Source organism: Electrophorus electricus, chromosome 3 (assembly GCF_041902795.1).
Source record: "Electrophorus electricus isolate QZ-2024a chromosome 3, ASM4190279v1, whole genome shotgun sequence".
In the NCBI taxonomy this organism is placed as follows: domain Eukaryota; kingdom Metazoa; phylum Chordata; class Actinopteri; order Gymnotiformes; family Gymnotidae; genus Electrophorus; species Electrophorus electricus.
Window position 1 is genome coordinate 28,307,766 of NC_137499.1, and position 25,299 is coordinate 28,333,064.

The 25,299-nt window shown below is 49.1% G+C and overlaps 1 protein-coding gene and 1 long non-coding RNA gene across 10 annotated transcripts in view; one reads left to right on the forward strand and one right to left on the reverse strand.

Annotated features, from left to right (window-relative positions):
- The window catches only part of septin12 (septin 12), a 52,434-nt gene that overhangs the window by 9,197 nt on the left and 17,938 nt on the right, over positions 1-25,299 (forward strand). For 3 of the 9 annotated variants that reach the window (XR_014122719.1, XM_081710918.1, XM_027002770.3), the window contains exon 2: positions 2,910-4,211. The exons of 1 other annotated variant lie outside the window; for it this stretch is intronic. Coding sequence is in view for 4 of the 8 variants with exons in the window: in XM_027002770.3 (XP_026858571.3) it covers positions 2,910-4,211 (1,302 nt within the window). In the remaining 4 variants the exon portion in view is untranslated. Of the gene's footprint in view, positions 1-2,909; positions 4,212-5,709; positions 5,881-18,486; positions 18,648-19,336; positions 19,377-21,149; positions 21,255-22,928; positions 23,172-25,299 lie in introns of those variants that run through there. 5 more of the 9 variants (XM_081710922.1, XM_027002772.3, XM_081710920.1 and 2 more) reach the window with 5 other exon arrangements.
- On the reverse strand, positions 13,220-17,715 carry LOC145656979 (uncharacterized). Its single transcript, XR_014122718.1, has 2 exons — positions 15,475-17,715; positions 13,220-15,113 (listed from the first exon to the last, which is right to left on the reverse strand). It is a non-coding gene; the product is annotated as an uncharacterized LOC145656979 (long non-coding RNA).

Genomic DNA, 25,299 nt, shown 5'->3' on the forward strand with positions numbered 1-25,299 from the left:
AAAAATTTGCGAAACCTAGGAAACTTTGGAGCCTTTTGATGGTAGTCGGTACTGGCCAATGCAGGATAGCTTCTATTTTCTTGTCATCCATAGTCACTCCCCCATGACTTACTGCATACCCCAGAAATGTGGTAGTGGTTGTATGAAATTCACATTTCCCCCTTTTCACATACAGACCATTATCCAGGAGAATTTTCAATACAGATCTAACATGTTGAATGTGTGTCTGAAGATCGGGTGTGTAAATAAGGATGTCATCTATATATACGATAACATACCTCCTTATGACTGCTCGAAGAACATCGTTAATGAAAGCCTGGAACACAGATGGTGCGATGCTGAGACCGAATGGCATCACCTTGTATTCATAGTGTTCCTTGGTGGTGACAAAGACGGTCTTCCACTCATCTCCCTTCTTGATCCTTATAACGTTATAAGCGCTAAGAAGGTCTAATTTCGTGAAAAATTTTCCCTCTCTTAGTTGTTCCAGGGCGACGGGGATGAGCGGTAATGGGTAAGCATATTTTTTGGAGATCTGGTTTAGATTACGGTAATCAATGCAATGCATGGACAAAGACCACCGTCCTTCTTTACAAAAAAGAAGCCTGATGCCAGAGGGGAGGTGGAGGACTAGATGAAGCCTTGTTTAAGTGCCTCTTCTATATACTGATCCATAGCGCTCTCTTCCTCATGAGAGAGGGGGCATGTATGTGCATTGGGCAAGGTGGCACTCTCCAGGAGTTCTCTAGTGCAATTGTAGTAACAGTGAGGGGGTAACTGGGTTGCTTTCTGTTTGCTAAATACACTGGCTAAGTCCTGGTATTCTTTAGGAAGGAAAAAATGTTGGTCGTCAGCAGTACTCTATAGTCATGGAACAGAGTGTAAGTGTGGGTAAGGACAAACAGGTCTTGTGACAATAATCTGACCACTATCTCCCTCTGAGGCCAGGCTATACTTGGGTTATGCTGCTCCAGCCAAGGAAGGCCTAGAATGCCGGTAGGACCGGGAATGAGATGAGTTCTAAGTGGAGTGCACTGGTGGTGAGTTTTATCAGTGTGGCACGGAGAGATATGGTCCCAGCTCCTACGGGTGATCCGTCCAAAGTGGCCAATTGAAGGGGCTTGGGTAATGGTTCTAGCAGGATGTGTAAGTCCTCTATCACATGAGCATGAAGGAAGTTGTCCTCTGTCCCGCAATCAACTGGGGCTGTGAAAATAGAAGAGGGAGTTTAAGAGCCAATATAAACTGGTAACATAAAAGATTTTGTAACCGAGTTTATGCAAGGTCCCTACCTGGACTTGTCTAGTGGAAATTTTGCTCACTCTCTGTTTTCGGGACACGTTGCGATGTGGTTTGAGATGACAATCCCTTATTATACGGCTTACTGATCCACAGTACAGACATAGACATTCTTGGAACCGATGCCTCCGTTCCTGCTCAGATAAGCAGGATGAATCACATTGCATGTACTCCACTATGGGTTCTCATCTGAATTCATATCGTGGACTGGGGTGGGGGTATGTGGAGTGAGAATTACCGGCTATCCGTGGTCTCCGTTCCTGAAGATAATTATCCAGGCTTATAGCTAAAGCCATAAGTTGATCTAACTTGAGCTCATCATCCCGGCAAGCCAGCTCATGCAATACATCAGAATTCAGGCCATTTCTAAACTGCACAATCAATGCAGCCTCGTTCAATCCACTACCCGCAACTATGGTGCGGAACTCGCGAGCATAATCTGCTACCGTTCGGTTGCCTTATCATATGAGTAATTCTCCACTTGCTCTCCCTTTGTGGGGGTGGCCGAAGACTGCTCTAAACAGAGCGATAAACTCCTCATATGTGGAGGTTTATATACTCTCCCAAACAGTGGTAGCGCAATGTAGTGCTTTATCTGAAAGACACGAGGTAAGTAATGTAATTTTCTCTTGGTTAGAACATTGGGGGGGGGGGGGGGTTGGGAGACCACTACTATTGAAGTATATGGAATATTGTAATATAAAACCTCAAAACTTCTCAGGGGATCCGTCATATTTCTCAGGTTTACTTACTGGAAAGGTGGGTTGAGAACTAGTAACCAGGGTAGCTGAAACAGGTGTAGATTGAACTGGGTCAAAGGAACCATCATCTGTAGCTTGGACGTAAGCTCTCTAAGACTTAGTTCGGACATTTGTGTTTGTTGGTCCACCTGTTTCGCGATCGTGTCCATAGATCACGTAACACCCTCTAGCACCTGCTGGTGCTGATTGAGTAGTTGACCTTGACTGGTAAGGGCTTCCTTAATTGCTTCAGAATCTGCCATCTGCATATGGATGAAGTATTTTGTTAGGTGGTGATCGAAATCAGTCGCTTGCAGAAATGAAATAGTAGGTGTCTTTATTCTTAATCCAAGAGTAGAAGAATCCAGAATTATGAGCAAATAAGAAAGTAATGGGAGAATCCAAATCAAAAAGAATCAACAGTCGGAGTCAAAAAAACAAAAGAACATACACAAACAATCCAGGCAGAATATCCAAAAAAGGGGGCAGGCAAAAATACAATATCGGAAAAACAAAATCAAGGTCTGGTACGCAATAATCCAATCAAGAAATGACGCTCTGTATGCTTTCAGAAAACTTATAGCATTACTTGGCAGTGAGTGGTAGTTCACAACAGTCTTATATACACTGATATTAATGATGTACAGGTGAGTTCATTACTCTAGTGATGCTGATCTGATTAAGTGTCTGATTGGTGGAGTTGTTGCCATGGAGAACGGGTTGCTGGGTGTTGTAGTCTGCTAGGGAATCTGGCATTATGACATATATATATATAAAACGGTTTACATAGTCACTCTGTTTTTCATGTCCTCATTATACTGGACCTACTTATTCATTTATCTCTGATAGTTTTGTTTTTCTTCTCCATAGCGTTGAAGAGGTCCTTTGATATCGACGATGTGGATGAAATGCCCACGTTCTCGCCAGGCACCTCTGTCACATCTCCCATCGGGCCGAGCTCTGTCCTCAGCAAGCCTGGTGAGGTGCGGACTCCGAGCCACCACGTGGCCCCCACCTACCGCTCACGCATCAGCCTCAGCTCCAGCCCCGCACAGAGTCCCGCCATAAAGGGCAGGATGGTCTCCAGTCTGTCCTTCAACCGGGGCACCATGGGAAAGCCCACTATCAGCTCTAACATGGGGATCAATCGCGCTGCCTCCTTCCAGAACAAATTCAACCCCAATGGCTTTGGCTCTTCATCAGGGCTTGGCAGCGACAATGACAGCCTTCACAGCTCCTCTTCCAGCTTGGAGTACCAGGCCTCATCCAAAGCAAGCTCCTACACGAGCCCTCCACAGAGCCCCATGGACGTGGGCGAGTACAAAGCCCAGCGCCTGGGCAGTCCTGCCTTAAAGAAGTTCTCCTCCCACGGGAACGTGTTCCACTCAGCGCTCGAGGGCCCACTGGTGAACCCCACAGAGCCGTTGGGCATCAGCCACGGCTCCATGCCCTCTCTGGACCTCCAGATGGCTGAAAGCGGAGGAACCAGGCGGGTGGTGTCGCCAGGGTCAAGATTCCCTACATCCGCAGTTTCATGGAATGCACACAGGCTCCTGAACAGCAGCCCCGTCGGAAAGGAGTCACCTGTTAACCACCAGTCCCCTAAAGCCAAGGAACCTGCTCGCCTCAACAAGTTCCCCCTTGACCTCGATAACCTCGTAGCCAAAGCACAGACAGAGGGGACTGTGGCACCGAGACCTCCACTACGACTTCACCCGGTGTCCCCCAGCCCCACTGCCTCAGCCAGCCCTTCTCCTTCCGTTAGCAGCTTAAACAGCACTGACCTTCCAGCTGTCCACAACCATGCTGCAGAGAAACGAGAGCCTGCCAGCCCTCCAGGGGCCATTCCTGTGCCTACTATCAGCCAGTCCCCTGTCCAGCTGTCCCCAGCCCAGATCCCCTGCCTGAACCTGCTTTCTCAGCCACAGGTGGTCCACGTTGTTCCTGTGCCCGTGATTCCTCCGTCCGCCCGGGTGAACATCGTCAGCAGCGTCACACAGAATGAGTCTCAGGTCAAGGAGAGTGTGGGTTCCATCCTCCAGAGGATTGCCTCCTTCTCCAGAGCAGAGGCCAGGGCACCAAAGCCTGGCCTGAACCCTGCCGCCCTGCTGAGCAACAGCATCAAGAGGGAGCCCCCATCTGTACAGCACGAGGAGCCCACGCAGTCAGAAGGTATGCTTAATTGTGTGTGCGCGCTTTATTGAAATATAAAAGGAGTCGGGATAACATTGCCAGCGTCAAGTGAACACCAAACCACCAAGCAGCGTTATGCAATCAGCATCAGGCTGGTTGAGCTGTTCCATTCACTCATAGGCATATGTCCTGTACCTTACAGCTGAAATTATAGGAGTACTTCACCCCAACATGAAGTTAAAGCTGCTGGGAATCAGCTCAATATCATGACCTCGTAACATAATGTTCAATTACATAAAACATTCATTGTTAACAGTGTAAGGGAATGTATTTTTGTATGATGCAGTCTTTGAATTTTTCTTCATAGTACTCATGTTGTTCTTGGCAGTTGCACTGTGTGTTTTTCCCCCCCACTGAGCGTGTAGTGATGGTGAGATTCCTTGTGTAAGGAATACCATTAGTTAAATAAACAGACCTGTACAGGTGTGCATGCCACTGCAGTTGTCTGTGCACCTCTCTTCAGCACAAACCAGGGAAGAAAAAAGGAGGTTTTGGCAAGAAAAGAAAAGGAAAAAAAAGAGGAATCTGTAGCATATCCACAAACAGCCAAGTGTGAACAGTGATAGCAGTGCACGGAGGCCTGTCATCACTGCCGGTCCGCTTACAGCAGAACAGAACCCCGCCAGAGGCTGTTGTGTCAGGCCTCTTCCCAGCACAGCTACACAGGTGTGCGTCCCCAGACGTCACGCTAGCCCAGATGCCCCCCCGTCCCGGTCCCCTGTGCTTGCTGTGGGTCAGTGAAAATCGCGAACTCCGGTCAGAAGCGTTGACACTGTAATTTGATGGCTGCGTGGCCTGAGCGACAAATGTGTTACGTGCTCGGGGCCAAGGCCTCGACCCGAGGCACATCAAAGGAAGCGGAGTAGAGCGTTTTGGTCCACGGTGTACATCGGGGTGTGAAAATCACCTGGGCCCCTGGGCCGGGGCATCTGGGTCATCAAATAAGCTGCCCAATAACAGTGAGGCAAGAGCAGCAAAGTCCCACACCACAATACAACAGCGTAGGAAATAACCACAAGACAAAGCCCAAGCCGACATGGGCTCACTGGAGTTAACTAGGAGGTTCAGTAGCGGGTCTGGTTTCCTTATTTAAAAACATGAAACGGCCACAAGAGAATATTTAAAGCTGGAGATATGGTGCTGTGACCCAACACGCAGTAATGCACATGGAATAGAGTTAATTGAAGCAGTACCTCCTTCCGAGGAGACTGCGATGAGACTAGGAGAAATGCCACATGTGTGAGTAGTCAGACCTCTGCTATATCAAAGGCATTCCATCTGATTTACAGGAATGTATTTCAAGCCGCAATGATCTGACGTCCTTTTTCAAGGATAGCAAAGCGACCGGAGCAGGGGAGGGGAGTTTGCCATTTGGACTTCGCCGGAAATACGTCGCTCTCTCTCTCTCTCTTTTCCCCCATGTTGTATGTTTACCTTTCTCTTTTTGTTTGCTCCTTCCCTCCTTGCTTCCTGGGGTCATGGATTGGGTGGGTCGGCGAGCTTTTCCTGACCAAAGAAAACACAGAGGAGTGAACTGCAGGGGCCCCTCAAGTGCCTGGCACTATTTGCCTGAACACTATCCATGGGTGCTCTGTCCAGCAGCACCGCTCTGGGGTATCTCATGGGGTCAGTGTAAGCTAACCTCAAGGTGGGTGTTTTGTTTTTTTTTCTCCTCTCTTTTCATCATTGACACACGTGCACCCCAGGCAGCTGGGCTACAGACAACCCCCGCACCACCGTGTTTCCCTTCGTACGTAAACATGCCGTCATTTACACTGGATGATTTATAAATTCCAACGGAAGTCAGGGGGGCTGGGGTAATTTTGGGGCATCGGGGGTGGCTGTTGCCGGGAAAAGGGGGATGGTATGTTCTGCCTGGAGCCTAGCATGCCCGGCTGGGCTCTGCTGGCTTCTCAGGAAGGAGGTACGTTACGAATGGACTCGCTGACAGCTCGGGTCGGGCCCTGCTCCTCTTCCGGGGGGTGCTTCGCCTGCATGTCGGTCGCAGCGTTCCGTGGATGTCGCCGTGATGTGTTGCATGTTGGTAGTCACGTTTATTGTGTTCTTTTACGCTCTGTGACATCGTGCTGCTCTTTGCTTTCATGATTCTCCCCAGATCTGTGTGTACACAGCGCAGACAGATGTTCCGACGCAGGCGAGCCGGCGGGAAACGAGGGCTCATGTTTTTGACATGTTCTGCGCACTTTGTGACTCGTTATTTTTCATGAAACGGGTATTTTTAGACACAGCAGCTCATGCCTGTTGTTCAGCCAAATGTAGGGCTGACTCTGTACTTCCTGTGATAACACAGGAAAAGATCATTCATACAGGCTGCTGGAACTACCCCTGACACCATCCAGTGTGTGAGGGGTTGCAGTCAGCCCAGTACTTTGAACGTTTTGTTATTCTGGTTTGGAAAGAGTTAACTCCTATTACAATTTGTCACATTGTATTTTGAACATAGTATTTTGCAATCCCATCTTTTTTGAAAATGTCCTGTTTCTGGCAGTCATGCCATATGTTTACAGAGTGACACTGAAGCACTCTACGGCAACTGTTCAACTGAGCATGATGGTCATGGACCAGATTGTTTTGCATGTAAAAACAGTCAGCTTGTGTAACCGGGTTTTCCAAACTCCAGTTCTCATCCTAGGAAACGAATTAAAGGAAAGATTCTGCTGGCCTTTGATGTAACCAGTCTGTACTCAAATCTTTTGTAAATTGCATTTCATTTACCTCAACTAAGATTTCATGTGACTCAGATCAAAGAGAATGCCCTTTCAACATTTCAAAGGCCAGGGAAGAGCACTCAACCACCTTTTAGCTTGGCTTGTCTACCTGCATTTATGGAGCCACATTGCTGATGCAGACGTGGCTTGTAAATATATGCCAGTCACGAATGACTGTAAAGATGAAGCATGCTCTGCTAATTCGTGTTCGGTACGTAAATTGTTGTTTTTTGCTTTGACTCCCTTTAACTCAAAGATGTTTTGCTTGCCTATAAAATTTATGAAAACAAAATCTAGCCGAAGGGCGTTCCTCCCCTCCCGTCCATTAAAGGGGGAGACACCGACAAAGACAGAGAGTCGTGACAGCAGTTGTGACGAAAACACTTACATGGCAAAATGCACGCCTAATGTTTCTTGATGACCAAACAGCCACGGGCTGCGTTTCTTTTTGTCATGATGACCGCAGAATTGCTGCTTCCAGATATCTCATGGCACGTGCGTTTACAGACAGCTAAGCGCCCATTACCTCTGCAGCCTACAGAATACTGATTCACACTGAGCTCTGAGCCAGGGCCCAGCACACCAGATCTTAATACTTCAGGTAAAGAGTCATTTAAGGAACTCCTGTAAATTCCCTGCTCCCTTTCTCTTTCTCTCTCCATCTCGCTCTCCACCTCTCTCTAAACCTCTCTGTAGCGTGTCCCCACTTGTCTGACAGCTTTTTGCCGCACAATTTATACAGCAATAGTTATTGTGCATTTAATGACAGTGATTAAGGAATAAATTCTTCTCCAGCAGATGTTGTAGGCCAGCCAACTGTTATCCTGCACAGCCTAGTTTAGAGGAGGCTGCTGTCTGTGGGAGAAAAGAGAGAATTCCAATTGCTGTACTTTTGATTTAATAATCGAATTATAGGGACTTGCAGTTAGAGCTGAAAGCTGGTGCTTTTGCTAATACGGTGCTAGTGCAGTGCAATATTTAAACAGCATGTTTGCCTGTTAGCATTAAGTAAGTTATTCTTACAATGTGTTTGGTTAGGCTTGAGTCTTAGACACGGCTTGGTGCCATTTCTGTCTCAGTCTGCTTTTGTTCTGGGATCGCAATGTGTTTCCTCAGCAGATAAGACAACATTAGCGACAGTACTCTTTATCACTGGTCCATGGAGGTGGATCAGGAATGGGACGTGCTGCCTTGTTTACCGGGCTGTTCCCTTGTGCGAGGACGGTGGTTTCTCCCATGAGAAAGGACTCCTCGATAGTTGAGCCCAGTCCCTACTCTCTGGCTGTGTTACCCAAGGCTACAGCCTTGGACAGTAAAAAGGTGAATGGGGATAACTCATGTGGAAAGGGAATGTAGGTGTGGTGGAACAACTGACATTTTTTTTTTTTGACTTACCAGAGCTAACCGGGTTGAGGATTTTGTATGGAGCAACGCTTTCTGTTTGTTTTGTGACTGCCACTCAAGATATGGAGTCAATGTGGAGTTGTTTTTGAGCGAGGATTATTGTAACCTCTTTCGGTGACATTTTCCACACCCACTGAGGGAGAGAAAGAGAAGGAGCGAGAGCGAGTCCGGAAAAGAGGGAAGTGTATCCCTGTGGGTCACATTTGACCTCTTTTAATCCTCCCTGCTTGCAGAATCATTGTTGATAGCTGGAGGACAAGCCTTTCATAGCTGCGCTCAGTGTCTTTCCTCTACACCCAGCCTCTGCTAGGATGCCAGAAACCCCTCGGGCCAATCTTTAAGCCATCCTTGCGCAAAAGAGACTGGTTTTAAATGTAAAATAAGGCTTTTTTTAGTGGAGGACACAGAGGGAAAATTCCCTTACTGTCATTGTTCCTACCAGTAAACAGCTCGGGAAAGGAGCTTGGAAAAAGCGCTTCATGTTTTGGCAACCTTTTCTTTGCTGTCTTGGTTACGGGTCAGAAATGCGGCATGGTCGATTTCACGCGCCCGCGGTCGGAACAGGGGAAGTGGCTGAAACCAAAGGCACTCCTGCAAGGGCTACACAAGCAGAATCTTGTGTCCATACGTGTGGGTTCGGCAGGCAGTTACGAAAGGGGTTTGTGTTCAGACATATTTCCTCCAAAGATGAATGGCAGCACAGTTCTTCGACCTTCTGCAGGGTTTGTGGAAAGCCACCGCCTCAGTGTCTCCCAGCATAACAGCCTTCATCTCAAAAGACCTCTTCTTTGAGAAGGATGCTAAAATTATTAACCATGTACATTCAGACTCTATATTTTAGGGGCACAGTTTTCTCATGCATACTTTGATACATGGCAGCAGATGTATGTTGCCGGCCATCCCGGACATGCAGGACATGTGGCGCTTTCGCCGCATTAGAAGCAGCGTTCCATGTGCGACGTGGTGCTCCCTGACGTGGACGCACGGCATACAGCCTGAGACAATGCCAAGGTCCTTAACTGCACACCAGCTTCCTCAGGCCCTGAATTCTTACATCCATCCAAGATCTTTGAAGTGGGTGCCAGAGGAGGGGGTTGATGGAATTAATTAATTCTTGGTAGAAAAGTATTTCCTGCCCGAGGGTGACTGTGTACAGATCAGGAAGAGGATGCGCAGCCGTGTTGACAGCCATCGCGGGGGAAGGTGGAGGGCAGGGTGTTGGGTAAGGGGCAGGCGGGGTGGGTGGGGCTGGAAGGCGTTCCTTGACCTGCCACTACCACGTCAATGTGCTGCCGTCAACATCAGCAGGCAGGCTTTTATGCTGGGGCCATCGTTCTCATCGTCGTCATCATCACTGAGACTCATGTGCTGCCCCCTCTGACTGGCAGCACTGCCGGAACCGGAGACGTCTCCTAGTCTGACATGCACGTCAGGTTAAGAGTGTTTAAGGGCACCCAAGCCGCAGGGAGGGGCACGGTCCGGAGACCCATTGGGAATCGCATAATTTGACGTTGCTGTGGGAGGAGAGAAGAATGCATTCTGTAGTACTTTGTTGAGCAAACAGCTTTTCTGTTCTGAGTTCTGCTGCAGCTCCGATCATTGCGGAGAACAATAGGTTGGTTGTGAAAGTCGCAGTCCTACCACAGACATCTGCTGCTGAGCGCACATGAATGAGAGCACGTGATTCCAGCATAGGTCTGCATTAGTGACAAGCCACCGTGGGCGACGCAGCACGCGTGACATGGCCCAATCATCTAATGAGTCACTCCAGACCCCTGACAGCGGGAGAGTCCATCACTGAGGTGGACAGAGAGAGCTGCCGAGTCCCCGCCGGCGGGGGGAGCCGGCGCCTGTCGAAGATTTATCACCCGGCTACTTCCCCGAACCCCTTCACAAGCAAAGTTGGAATCACTCAAGGCGTATCAGTAGTTTGACAGCCGTGATCAATAGATTTTATTGGAACAAGCCCTTAAATATTCTTGTTTTTAAAAGGATCCATGGCACATTGTAGTTTCAGGTCATGCATTTATGAGCAGGCCTCATACCTTGGTAAAAGTTTGGAATGTTACCTCACGTAAAACGAGAAGAATTATGTTTGTAGAAAAAACAAACCCAACCCGAAGTTGTAATACATGAAGCCCTTTAATAGGGTTCTGTAAGTTAGGAGGGAAAACTTTCTGCAAGGCAAGTATTCTTGCCACTTAGAAGGAGCACAGCCGGTAGTGTATAAACAGTTATGCTCTGTATTCTTGGATTTCACTCCAGCATATCCAGCTTGCTGTAACTGAAACATGTACTGTTGTAGGATCCTTTAATCAAAGAGACATTTACACTGTAGTGTTTCCTATCCTGTGCTCAATTTCCCATTACCTTTGTGACACAAAGATCAATGCGAAATGGTACACTGTGTATCGCTTTGAACTCTCTAGTTCTGTTTTTTTTTAAACTTTTATACTTTTGAAAAACTGGGCTCTCAATCAGTCCTCAGTGGTCTTCCCTTCAAAGCAGCCCTAGTCTTTCAGCATGTTGAGGCGAAACTCTAAATTCGTTCACCAAGCAAGAAGACTTCACAAAGTTGAGTCTGAGAGCAAGCTAAGTTTGTTCAGGGACGAGAACCACACAGAGGCTCTTGAGAAGGTGTTCACGTGGGCGGGAATGGTCCCGACGGGTAGTCGTGGACAGTACCACATGGCTACAGGAATCACCCGCTGCTCACCTTCTGCAGCGCCTGCCATCACTCTGCATGTTCCGTCTCGTTGTGGTCACCAGCGCACGTGACGTTCATGTACGTGGAATCCATGGTTCGCCAAGGGCCGGCCTTGGTGTGGCACGGCAGGGACTGTCATTCACCGAGGCCGTTGACAGCTCCTGCAGCCCTGCTAGTCTGACTTTGATCTGAAAAGGGCAGGAGCATATGCTATCGATCGGATTTTGTTTGCAATTTACCTTCTCACTCGAGGGCGCGCTTCCCTCTCGGTCAGCGATCCAGTTCTCTGCATCCACGATTGGCCCACCCGTAGCAGCAGGGGGACACGCTGGTTGGAGTCCTTCATTTAATCTTTATTCATAATCCTTCAGCTCGCTTTCTCTGCAATTGAGGAGCAGAAGATTGGTCTTTTGAGGAGGCTCTGAGCGTGGCCCGTTGAGTAGGTCGGCATTTGCATTCATGGGCATGCGCTTGACGCTTCAGTGACCTTTGTGGAAAAAAGAAGGTTATCTCAATAATTGCAACGCACAGCGCTTGTGAGGTTGATAAATGAAGCCGCACGGCGTTTAGATTTCTGTTAACGTAAAAGTCTAAACAAAATGGCGTTCACAAGGTGAGGGTTAAACTCGGTGGGCAGACTGTTTATCCTCCAGTGCTAAAAAACGAAGGCCTTGCTTATTTTTCAGCACCCATCGTTTGAACTGTTTGACATTCTCCCTGAGTCCCTATCAGCCTCCGTGGCACGGCATCTTAATAAACAGGAAACGATAAAGTCTGAAGTGCCTTTACGTGCCGACTGTTTTAGAGTGAATCATGGGTAATAAGAGAGGCCCGATACCTTGTTTGACGGGCGCTACAGTACACGTCCACACTCTAATGCAGGAAATGTGTTTGTCACAGACAGTTCTGCCCAAAAGACACTTGTCCTCCTGAGCGTTGCGATATCATGTCCCCTGATGTAATAACCAAGGGCTGAGCCTCCTGAAAAGCCTCTAAGACAGAGATCACTCTGAGGTGGTAGAACGAGCATCACTGGAAGCACTCTTTCTAATACTCTTAACACGTGCGATGATCTCGGTTGTCGGCAATGAGAAACTGCGCCCAGACTGAGCACCACAGATTTGACCAGATTTAGCATAGACCAGGGCACTACCTCTGATATGACCCTGTTTCTGCCAGCGGCCAAGACATAAAATGAGAGTTTAAGTGATTCTAACAGATATATTGAGTTGCACTGAAGCCTACAGTTCCTCTAGTTCCCACCTAAGTCCAGCTGTCACATACGCACACAAACATGGTATTGTGCTACGCGGGGAAAAAAAAAAGAAGCGGTTTCCCCGAGGCCAACTGAAATTTGAAATCACATTACGGAAGACGTTTTTTTTTATGGCTTTTGTCTCCAACAAGTGCCCCTTTGTGTGTCCAGTCCTCGCATTTGTTTTGAGCCAGTAAGACAGCGCCACCCGACACTGTCACACCAGATGACAGCCCCGACATTTGGACTCTCAGAACAGACAGCAGCATCATTTAGAACGCACCACCTCAGTCCATTTGGGTCATCAGCGCGGGGCTTGTGACGGCGCTTGTGTGTTTTGTGACATCCCTGACTTGGCTGGCAGGGACGTGGCAGACCCCCTGTGACGGAGGCCAGGCTGTGTATCTTCTGTGTCCACAGACTGACAGCAGGAGGGTGGCGAGAGCACAGTTCAGGGCGGATACGATGAAGGCTGTTTGGTTTTCTGCCTTTTTTTTATGTTCTCGTTTTTTGGGGGTTTTTTTTCCCCAGCAGCACAGAGTAAACTTGTTGGTAGGTAGGAAATGCCAACTGCAAAACGAGGACTTGTGTTTCCCTCTCAAAAGCCATAATAAACTCATCTGATTGCGTAAACAATGGAGACTCAGCTTAGACGATTTTCTTAACATTCAGCCTTTGGCCATAAACAGCTGATGCGTGTGGCAGCTCTGCCCGAGCGCTTGTTGACACTCCCGTTCAGCATGTAGAACGCTGGAACGACCATCTGCCCCACCACAGCCTGTAACATTCCACGTCCGTGAACAAACCGACACGACCAAGCAATGAGCTCCTCAGTAAAGATAAATGATTAAACTTTAAAAGCTAATATGCATAACGCTATAACCCTTTCAAGTTTCAAGTTTCAAGTTTGGTTTATTCGTCACATACATAGTCATACACAGTATAACTCGCAGTGAAATGGTGGAGAGTGCTCTGTCCAAACAGGAAAAGAAAACAGGGGTGCATAGAGAAATATAGATATTCTCTATATGTGAAACTTTCCGTACCTAGTGAAGTGCTCCCTGATTGAGACATGTTAGTAAATCCTTAAAGACATCTCAACATAAGTACAAAAGTCCTGTATCCATGCTGATGGTATTCATAACGTGTACAGGTATTTGGTATTATTTGCTGGCTGAGAGAGGCAGGTTCGTGACCCATTTGATCGTCTTTGACCCTGGCCTGGAAGCATTCCAGCCTCTGTAACATGCTTTATTAATAGGAGCCGAACCCGCCGTGCTAACTACGTTACACGGGTGTAAATGATTTCTAATTAGATGAGCACTCAATTACAGTGATTGCTCTCTCAAGGTAAAAAGTAAGTTAGCGAAGAGATGAGGCTAATGCTCATTTCACATGAAGATTAATTACCCCCCCCACACACACACACACACACACACACTCCCCGCATTCATGTGCCCTCCTGCCTGCAGATAAGGACTGCAGACACCTCACTGATGAAAGGGAGAGAGGGGGAGAGAGAAAGAAAAGAAAGGATGAGGGGGAGCAGAGCCATGTGATAAGATAAGGGATCAGCCCATGGCAGTTGATGGGGGTTTTATTTTCTCCTGTTTTCTAAAGGGAGGTGGGGTTGGGGTGGGGAAGTGGAGGGTGTGGCATGAGCTGGGAGTCGGGGAGCCGACACGAGCCTTACACTAGAGATAGGGGGGGGGGAGCAGAACGTACATCTGGTGCTGGAATCCTGTTATTGTTTTTACAGAAGAAAGATCCAGCTCCATGGGTCCTTGACCAATTAGTCACTGCTGCACACACGCACCATGGAAACGGAACAAGGATGAGGCTGTTTTGTCCCGTTCAGGGGAAATCTGCTCTGAGTAGGAAACAGTTACAGCCCATGTGGGAGTGTCGAAATGATCGGAGCGGCCCTCCAAGCCAGTGCTATTAATGTCATTCATTATTAACTTAATCCCGATCAGATTACCTAATCAGATTAGCTATAAATGAATAGCCTACAACATGCATTTTTCTTTTCCACTTAAGACTTGTCCTCCACCCCTTGTCCTCCACCTGAATGACTGTTCATTCACTAGGCTGTATTTTGCCAATATTCTGTTTTTTACTAGGACTAAGTACGTGTTTTGAGTTCAAATCCAACCTATTGTCCAGTCACAGTAGTTGAATGCCCATGCACTACAGTTTCTTTCTCTAACAACCCATTTTATCTTGTGGATATCTTGATGAATAGCTAATGAATATGCTGCCTGTGCTAGAGGAGGGGAGGTGTGAGTTTGTGCAGCGAAGGGCTCATCCAGGACCAGCGTTGTGAAACACTGGAAACCACAGAGAAAGATTAAACGCATAGACCCACCGGCCACGGAGAACCACCTTGTGCAAACACGGCCGGTGTGGAACTGTGCACCACACTCCAGTGCTGCCTGGGAGTAGCGCGTTGGGCCACACTGCTCTTCTCCAACCCTGAAGCAGCACACATCCATGTTTACCCTGTTCTGATCAATTCTTTGCCTAAATGTCAAAGCCTCCATGAGTTGAATCAGGGCTGTTACACTATGTAGCACTGTAGTTCAGGGCCGCTGATGTAGAGGGTCCCGGAGAGAGGTTTCAGGGGTCAGGGCGCGGCGGAGGATCAGGGCGCGGTGCAGGGCCCGGAGAGATGCAGCCAGCCGTCAGGCCCGAGCAGGTGGAGTGAGGCTGGACTGAAGTTGGTGGCCAGGCCTGAGAGTCACGGCTGGAAGGAGGGCTGGGGTTGTGGATGAGTGCTTTTGCAGCTGAAAGGAAAAGCATGCGTGCAGTTCAACATACATTTGCTCAGTCCTGTACACACAGACACACCCACACACATCCCTTTCCTTCTAACAAAAGTGCACACATACACACACATACACACACACACAGCCCCCATCTCTCTCCCCCATACAACTACATACAATTTCATCTGGTATCTACAGTTACTATTATTATTGTACTTAATACATAGCCATTACACACAGTATGAAATATTCTGTATTAATTACTATAGTATTACATGTTTTTTCATGTCTTATATCGCCGTGGTATAATTTTTTCTTTTAAATGCACCTACTCACACACACACACACACACACACACACACATGCAAAATGAACATACTGTGTCTGTCACCCTTGTGATCTTCCTAGTGGCTGACATAAACCTCAGGAAATGCAGGTCACCCAGCAGATGTGCTTCCATCCCGAGGATAAAACGCAGTCTCCTCACAGCGCGGCAGGATCAAAGGGATCGATCCGGGGGAGCCAGAGTCGGCTTGCAAAGCCTAGCTAGCCGTGGAGCTCGCAGGGAAAGGCGAGAGTGGTTATGTCCCTGCCCAAGCACACACGTGCATACGCGAGAGTGTGTGAGAGAGAGACTTGGAGAGAGTCGGAAACAGAATGAGGGCGTGCGAGAAAGGGGGGAATACATTGAGAAAGCAGGAACTTGGCATGGTCCAGGAGAACTTTGGTGTCACTCTCCTGGACGGTAGCTGAAGGAGAGCGAAGTCTCCAGCTTCGACTCCCCGCCTCTCCACCCCACGATCCTGCAGGTCTCCACCTGCACCTCCGCACTCCTGTCCCTCCTACCGCAGGTGGACCTCCACCTTTTCTGCACCCTCATAATTGACCTAGAGTGTACTCACTGGAGGGGTAACAAGTAACAGTAATACTGCTTAGCGTAGCTGTTGTAGTTACATTCTCAGACACAGCTTGTATGCTCAATGGCTGCTTTTATTTTATTTTTATTTTTTTTAAACTCACCACTAGGTGGCAGCATGGGATTCATGTCAGCTGGAACTAAATGAATACTATGCTTCATTAAAGATTCATTAGCAAATTTTAAAAGGGACAATGTTTTCTCACATTCCTTTTTCAGGACTACAGAGGCTTGTTATCTCCATTCTGAAATTGAATGTATTGCTCTGTGTATCTACTTTTGCATGACGTTGAATAATGTGATTAATTTTACACACAGACTTGTGACAAAAAAGGGAGGAGTAGGAGAGAGAGAGAGAGAGAGAGAGAGAACAAAGCAATCATTTTATCTGGTTGAGAGGAACCTTCTCAGCGTTTTGTGGGGTGGGGCACCCAGCGGACCTTGAGGTTCAGAGGAAACAGCAGCTTATAGTCAGGCTGGTGTGAAGAACCGTGTTGGTCAAATCCCCTTTGATCCCTCCCAGACGCTTGATCTCAAGCGACCCTTACACAGATCCCACTCCACATCATGGGACAAGCTGTGGAATAGTGAAATGCCGATCTGGCAATCCGGCTTGTCCCGGAATGCCTTTCTGTGCATCCAGAACTGCTGGCAAACGAGCATGCTGACTTACACATTAGCATGGATTAGGGCTACAAATGAGACCTTGTGTTGTTAATGGGGGTCAAAGTAGGGGGATATTTGAGACAGGCCAAAACACCCAGGGGTTCAGACGCTCGCCGAAAACAGAGGCGCCGTTCTCTCGGAGCTCATTGCAGCTTTTAAATGCACAATTCCCTGCAGACGGTTTGGGCCCTTGGCTATCTGAATCGCACACATAGTGGTGCTTTTGTCATGAGTTTATTCTTGCGGTCCCCTTGAAACCGGGGTCATTTCGAGTAGAAAAGGCCACTAAAGAAAAAGCAGCCTACGAGCAGGTCTGAGGCTATATGAACTTACATTTGTTTTTACTTCTTCATTTATGCTTGGCTGGTGGGGCAACCGCTGCCAGTAAGGTCACTCCTCAGGAAGCTGTGCTTGTCAAGGCGAGAGAGGGAAGGATTAGGAAAGATGTTGCTACAGTTGCCCGTAAATCATCATTTCCTGCCTTGGGCATAGGTGGTGCTGCCTCATCCTTGGGAGGTTCAGTCAGGGTTTCTTGTTCTGGAGCTCGGTGGTGCGCCCTGCCACACGCGCCCCGACCTGCTAGACTATGTTTACGCGTTGACACACACTGAGGTGACGTTACACGTTCCCAGCAGCCTTCCCTACCATAGTGGGAAGAGGAAGAAGAAGAACAAGGCTTCTGTGACTCTAGCTCACACTCCTGCGGCATTCCGAGGTCTGAACAGGTTGGAGAGCTCTTATCTTAATTAGGAACATCCTCTCAGGAATGTCGGATGGAAAGGCTGCCGTTGGTGGAGAAGCCTCAGAAAATGAGGCCCGTGGGCCGCTATGGTACCTTCACATGAGAGATAATGTCTGCGCAGACCCCTCTAGGCTTACGGTGACTTTTCCGTTGTAGAGAGCATGTGACCTACACACCTGAGGGCGATGGGGAGGGGCGCAATCAACTCGTTCCTGTTCCTGTTCTTCACTGACATTTTTTGGAGCAGCATGTTGCTGCTTGTAGCTCTGGGGAAATATATATGAGGCTGTGATGCTGGAGCGCAATCCTGTAGCTCCGTGCTGGGGGGTGAGAGGTCAGGGGGTGGGGGTTTGGGGTTGGGATGGGGTGCTCCGGGGCTGCCGTCCGCCCTGCACCACAACTCTGGATGCACAGCCACCGAGGCCGGGTCAGAGGTCATTGCTCCTCAGTACAATGAGACAGTTTCCCTCAGGGCTTCCTGGAAGACCTGTTGTCCTGCACAGCTGATCATACGCACACGAGACAAAGCTGCAGGACGCGGAAGGCCGATGGCGCCACGCGGCCATCAGGAAGGTGTGTTATGGTGTCACGGCACCCAGTTCAGCATGCTAAGGTGAGGCATGAGGAACTGCATGGTTATAAAGTGAAGTGCAGCAGTAAGAAATGCTGTTCCACTAAATCTGATGGTTTGGGTGGTGTTTCTGTGGAGTTGGTTCAGTGCCATTGCAGAGTTTTCAGGAATGCCAAAGCTCTGCTCCTCGGAGTAGGGGAGTGCAGGGAACACAGACTAGTGCTGTTGAGCCACCTAAAGAGGCAATAAGTGTGTGTGTGTGTGTGTTTTTGTGTGTGTGGAAAGGGAGGCAGTTTGTATTGTGTGTGTGTGTGTGTGTGTCCTTTACTGTGCCTCACTTCCTCTCCTGACATAACGCATTACTCATCTGAAACACACACACACACACACACACACACACACACACACACACACACACACACACACATTTACTTTAAAAAGGAAGAATGAGGCAGAGAAGGATCCACCCCTTAGAAAAGCAAAATAGAAATCAAAAACTGAATACGTGTGTGTGCCAGCATATGCACAAGCGTACATTTGTGTAACGGGTGTGTTCAGTGGGTGTGCACGCGTGCAAGAACCTTTTTACTGCTGGACGTTGTACCTGTGAGGAGCAGCAGGAAGGGAAGAACAGTCTTTCTTCCTTTAGTGGTCAGGGTAAGTCCTTCTCTGTGTGTCCTCGCACTTGCTCAGCCACACTGCAGCATTGGCAGGGCTTGGGGTGGCTTCGGCATTGCGGCAGCCAGCGGCTAGATGTGACCCGGCCCCATGCTGGACGAAAGCATGGGACCTTTTGATATAACTGCTTGTGTGGATTCCTCTCCCCACGTACAGCGCACGCTCCTGAGCAGGGAGCAGCATTTTTGCAGATCCGCTTAAAGGTTGATACTTGCACGTGTGCCTAAAGCCGTTTGGTCTTGTGCTCAGCACGGAGCCTTCTAATATCACACTACCATGTGAAGGAGGGCTCTCTCTCTCTCTTTCTCTCTCTCTCTCTCTCTCTCTCTCTCTCTTTTTAATACTTTTTTTCATGATCTCTCCCTCTCTGTTTCAGCTTTTCAGGCCCTTTATTTTTCCCTTTCTCTCTCTCTCTCTGGCTCTTTCTATCTCACACACACACACACACACACACACACACACACACACACACACACACACAGACACACACACACACAAACGTACGTGGATGTGAAGTCAGACCACATTAGAAGTGGTCTAATGTGGCTCTCCCCAGGTTTGTGACTTCTTGGCTGCTGCGTTTGTATTCCAAGTGTGGGGATTAAAGAGGAGCTCAGAACGCTTCAGTCTTATCCCTTCAAGTCCGGCCGCTGTACGCCGCCAGGAGTGGGCTGCAGCGCTGCATGCGCGTGGTGCGCCATCCCCAAGGTAACCTGACACTCCCCCGCTCTTCTGGGAGGTTTCCTTGGCAACCATGCAAAGGAATCGCCAGCAACTGTGCTTGCATATGTTTTGAATTGAAGAGAAGAGGTAATGGAGACGTTTAGCGGTAATTCAGTGTCCCTCGTGACGAAGCAAGCATGTACCACGCTCCCCCCACCAATCCAAACACACGGGCTGGCAGGCGTTTCCCACAGCTTCTCTCTCCCTCCACCGTTTGTTAGCAAAGGCAACACCTGAGTTCAAGGAGCGCCCTGCGTTTCCGCTCCTTCACAATCTAGGAGGGGTGGCACGCAATAGCGTCTGACCTTTGATTCCTTCAGGACACGCCAGAGACATTCACAGTGGGGCCATTCGCACGGCGGGGCATTTGCGGGGCATTTGTAGATGATGTACAGACTGGTCCCACAGCTGAGTGGGCGGTATCTCCACTTCTGTATTTAACATGATCTTGCTAGTTACCGCGCAGGGTGCTTGTTCCATAAATGGTAAAGTTGTACCAAGTTTAGCGTGTCTTTCTTGTCGGTTTTTGACAGTGACCGTAATGGCAGCCACGTAGCAAATACTTGCAGGGGCCCAGGAGGAAGCGTGAGCGCATTGAGGCTACAGAAGCTGCATCAGTCCCTGGGTTAACTTGATAAAGACTATGAAGGCAGGACTGTGGTGAAGCGCGTGCTGTAGGAAGGCCAGCGCTGCTCTGACAAAAGCGACGGATCCCTGTCGCCGGGCTCGTTTTTCTAACGTATTAAGTGATTAAATATCGAATGTGAAGCAGACGGCTCCCGCCGCACGTTAAGGTCACTGCGTGAATGCCGCGTTAATCAAACTGCTTCCCCGCCCCCTCTTTCTCCATCACCACCGCTGTGGCTCGGCGCCAAGGCGAGGCGATGGGTGAAAGGAAGGCTTCCTTAAACCCGTTTTGCAGAAGGTGCGGCGGCCTCGCTAACGGGCTTGTTCAACTCAGCGCGGCTCTGTGAGTCATGACATTATGACAAAACCTGCAGCCATCTCACTTTTGTGTCGATGCAAGCCTGACCAGCGTGCAGCACAGCGCATGGAAGCCAGCAGCGGTTGGCCCGCGCAACAAGTCCAATCCAACAAGCTTAGTCGCGTCTCTGCACATGCAGGGTTTGGGCAATACACACATCAGGTGTGAAACAGCAAGCGTTCCTGGAACTGCTACCAGCTGCCGCACTCACCGCACTGGCTGCACCGCGTCTGGTGTAAAATGGCATTTAGCCTACACGCAAACCTTGCTAACCCAGAGCCCGGACGTGCAGTGGGGGTTTCCGTCTGGCTGTGTGTTGGTTGTCCTCCTTGAGTATCTGCCTGCGGCTGTTCAGACGCCCCCCACACACCACTTGCTACTTTTTGCCGTCAGTTCTATTGACTGACTGATGGCTACTTTTCACTCAGAAGAGAAGTACCACACCGCCAGTGTGGTAGTGGCAGTGGGTAACCAACACGGGTTTCTCAAACGCGTGCTTTCCCTCAGAGCAACATTGTCATACTAGCTGACGGAGACTTTCCAACCACCATCACTGTTAATTTGACTTGTTTATAGATGTCAGCCTAGACGCATTACATTCAAACCAATCGGCGCTGAATGGGATCGTGTGTATAGCGGTGCGCCCTTGACTCTGAACTGGTTAAAAACAACCGGGAAAAGAGAGAGAGAGAGAAATAGACCCACAGGCACGGAAATAAGAGTGCTGTGTGTGGTCAGCTGACGCGCCCATTTTCACATCTCACACACAAATACACGAACACGACTTCTGTTGTTACTGACATCCTGAACACATCTCCGTCCTCTGGCTGACGTCCTGCGCTACCTGCTCACCGCTCCTCTCTTGCACACCAGCTGAGGTAAAGGAGACACCCATCTCCCTCCACTCTCTTTCTCTCTCTCAGCTCCTTTTTGTGAGATACCAGTTTAAATACACTTTCAAGTCCTGCCTCCAAACTGGGGATGTCCTTTGTGCTGGAAGGCTGCCTGGCTTTGGTTGATGAATGGGCTGTGTATTTGCATGGCCATGTGTCTTTGTGTGTGTGCGCGGCTGCGTGCGTTTCTGTACGCGGCTGGGTTTTTTTTTTGTGCTTGCCGTTCCTGAAAGCTGCCGTCAGTGGCAGGCCGGCGGGAGGGAGGCGAGTGAGGCGTGCGAGTTAGCCGTGTCCCGCGCCCCGTGCTCCGTGCGGGAAGGCCCCAGTGCCGTACCCATTACTATGCAGCAGGCATCTACTGAGTGTGGGGGAAGGGCCTGTATTGTGACTCTGACAATGAAAACCATCCTTTCTGCATCTCGGCATGGGGCAGTGGCTCCTTCTCTCTCACTCTCTCTATCTCTCCCTCTCTTTGTCTCACTCTCTCTCTCTCCATCACGCACACACACCCATGTGCACATGGGCCCCTCTCTGGAGTCCTAGAAGAGGCCGGTCTCCTTAACATGGGGTGAATCCAGCATCCATACATGGCCGTATTAGAGCTACACTCTGTCCTTTAGCACATATAAGGAGAGTGTAACCATAGAGAGCACACGGCCGCCTCTGTACCGAGGTAAAACTTCAGTTTCCTTTGTGAAACTGTGCAGAGGCCGGGCCAGTTTTGTCTCACGCCTTGACATTTAAACAGTCCAGGGAGAGGGCCATTTATTTTCCCCCAACTCTCCGCCGCATAAATCCCCATATCGGGTACCTTCACCTAGTAGCCGAGTCTCACCGTGTCCCTAAAGTAATGAATATAATGTTACAGTAATAAAAGAGAACATCTCTTCTGAGGAGGGCTCCGATGGATTTAGCGCGTGTTCAGACAAGCTCCGGCTGGGTTGCAAGGATCTCTGGTTCAAAGGCATGCTCGCCCGAGTCACAGCAGCGTGCCAACAGCTTCACACTAGCGTTGAGGACCTGCGTGTCAGAGTGGATGTGACTCTTGCGTGTGCTAGTATACGTGAAGTGCATTGGCATGTTTCTATCAACAGCCTAATAAGCACAGTATGGCCCATTACCTTGCCATTATTACCACTGGGACTGTTTTTAATCGTAATACGAACCTAAGTAGCAGTTTAAAATGTGGGGGTGGGGTTGTTTTTTGTTTCGTGTTCTCGTGGCAGGGGTCGAGAATATATTCCACTCTTCTAAGAATGATGGCATTTTCAACTAATTGCGTAAGTCATCTACTTCTTTTCCTCGTTCTGTGGTCAGTAGGGGGCCCCGGCCAGGCCCATCCATGTCAGCTTAAGTGGTCTGCAACCAAATGTAGGAGAGGAGGAAGTGGAGAGCAAAGAGGGGAGAAGGAGAAAGGAGGGGGGAGAGGAGGATAGAGAGAGCAGTGGGGGGAGGAGAGGAGAGAAGTCCACTTTTGGATTAGTGTGAGCTTCTTGGCAATCTGCATGTGAATGACTGAGAAAAGCTTTAGCCGTTAACCCCCCCACCCAACACACATACCCCTGTCTGTCCCTCTGTCTCTCTCTCTCTCTCTCTCTCTCTCTCTCTCACACACACGCACACACACACACACACACACACACACACACACACACACACACACACTCATAGTCAGAGACGGAGAGGGAGGTTCATTAGCACTAACTCCCTCCTGCACATCTCAAGGCAGAAGGCTAAAGTTTTCATGGTGCAGTGCTCCTCCGAGCACGGTACCGAGAGAAAGAGAGGGAGAGAGAGAGACAGAGGGTGCATGGTGCGGGCCTCTTCTGACACGCAGCGCGGCGAGCTTCAGGAGAAGTGGATTTGCCTGGGTTGTACACAGAGATTTGTGAATGAGAGAAGGTAAGACTCCTACATCCTCCCGGCTATCCGTGGAGCTGCACTGAGCCGCTGTGCCAATAACAATGCGACTGGAGACACGCTGGGGGAGGGGAGGGGGAATATGGGGTAGCTCTGCTCCACAGAGAGCAGTTCTTTTTTCTTTTTCTTTTTTTTAAGTTATTTTTCTTGTTAGTGGTGTGGTGTGATGTGGTCGCCTTTTGAAGAAGTGCATCTGTGCCCTGGTCACTTGGTGTTCCTGTTATATTGACTGTTCCTGTAAACCCGGGTACTTGGGTACTCCATGCATCGAAGATCGTGCTGGGTGTGCTAGAAATTCTCGGTTTTAATTCATTTGTTGGAAATAAGCAAGTGGTCAGCAAGCTGATGCGATAACAGAATGGGACCGGGTATGGTGGGGTACGGAACACATCGACATGCTTTTTTCGACGACGCTGGTTACTGCATGACCCCAAAGCTCCTTTACCGACGCGTCATGGCAAACTGCAGTGCTTAAATGTTTATTTTGCGTTAACCAGAAATGAAATGGGGGGGGGGGGCGCAGGTTTTGTGGGCACAGCGTAGCCGTAGTCTTGGCTTAGATTCCGCTGTCAGCGGGAATTTTCCTTTTTACATTTCCACTAGGCCTAGCCTGTGATCTGTGGTCAGCCATACTCAGCGAGGTGTTCGTACAGACCGTCGGTTGCTCACACACGCCATGCCGAATTACCTTGACAGACACGGCCTAGTTCTTAATTGCCATTAAACAAGTAGGACGCACCAAGACTTGGCGCTAAAATACGAAAGGTTGTTTCACCAGTAAAGAACTAGCAGGGAACAATAGGCAGTGCAGGAGCAGTAATTACACCTGCACAGCTGCTATTGTTTCTGCTCAGGGGTCTGTGGCCAAATATCCCTCTGGCAGATGCGGCGGTGCTGTGTCAGTGCTAATGTTTCACCAGGTTCCCTGGATGGAGAAGACAAAGAGCTGCTTCAAAACACGTGCATCCTGCTGTAGCTCAGATGGGGAGTTCAGATGGTGGCGCTGGGCCAACGAGGGCTGACCGTAGCGGAGGGGTAACCCTGTGCTGCATGCGGCGTCGCCTGTCTCCCGGCTTGCGAACGTTAAATGCATTTAAACCTGATAAGGCTTCGTTTTAAGGGCTCAGTCTTTGAGGGAAGATGCAGTGGGGGGGGGGGGGGGGGGGTTGTTTTTCCTTCCCTGGCTTTGTGATCATGGTGTCATTCATGTCAGCTGTACAGACCTTGTCTGTGAGAGGTCTTCGTGAGCAGGAGGCACAGGCAGATGACTAAAAGCAGAGGCGGCCCTGCTCTCTCCTGGCTCCAGGGCTCACTTCTCTATTTAATTGCGCAAACCCGGACTGTTTTTTTTTCCACTCGCTCTTCTGGAACACTCTCTGTCATTCTGTTTGCCTTTCTCATGCGTCTGGAAGACAGCGGGTCCACCTCTCTTCCCACAAACGCATCTGCCCGAGACGGCCTGTGTTTGCCTGCTTCCGAGAGCACAGTCTCTCTCTCTCTCTCTCTCTCTCTCTCTCTCTCTCTCTCTCTCTCTCTCTCTCTCCCTCTCTCTCTTTCTCTTTTGTCTCCCATGCCTATCTCTTTACAACTCTTTCTACTTCCCTCTGTCTGTTATTCACCAATTCTATTTCTCAGTCTGTCCCTCTGCCTTTTATCCTCTTTCACTCTCCCTCTCTCTCGCCTCTCCCCTCTCTCACCCTGTCTCTCTCTCTTTCTCTCTCTTGCTCTCTCTCTCTCTCACACAAATGACTCTGCCCCCCCCCCACTGATCTGCAGACTCATTTATCTGTTCCTCTGTCATGCCTGAGTCAGTGCTTGATGGATGGCTTTACTCTCTGACAGCTGGAGCGTAAGGGGTAGATGGGAAAGGTCTCTGGTCCAGGCAAACGCGCACTTATTTTCTTCATGCTTCAGGTTTAGTACCATGCAACAGCTGAAGGAGACCGGTGTGTGTGCATTGTAACACTTGAGCTGGACTGTTGTGATGTGAAGCCAGATACCCAATATGATTTTACAGGATTAGTCCTGTTTTGGTAGGTGGAACAGGTACCATTTATTTACAGTAAATTACATCACCCTGACTAGGGGATTTAGCTACCAGAACCTAGTG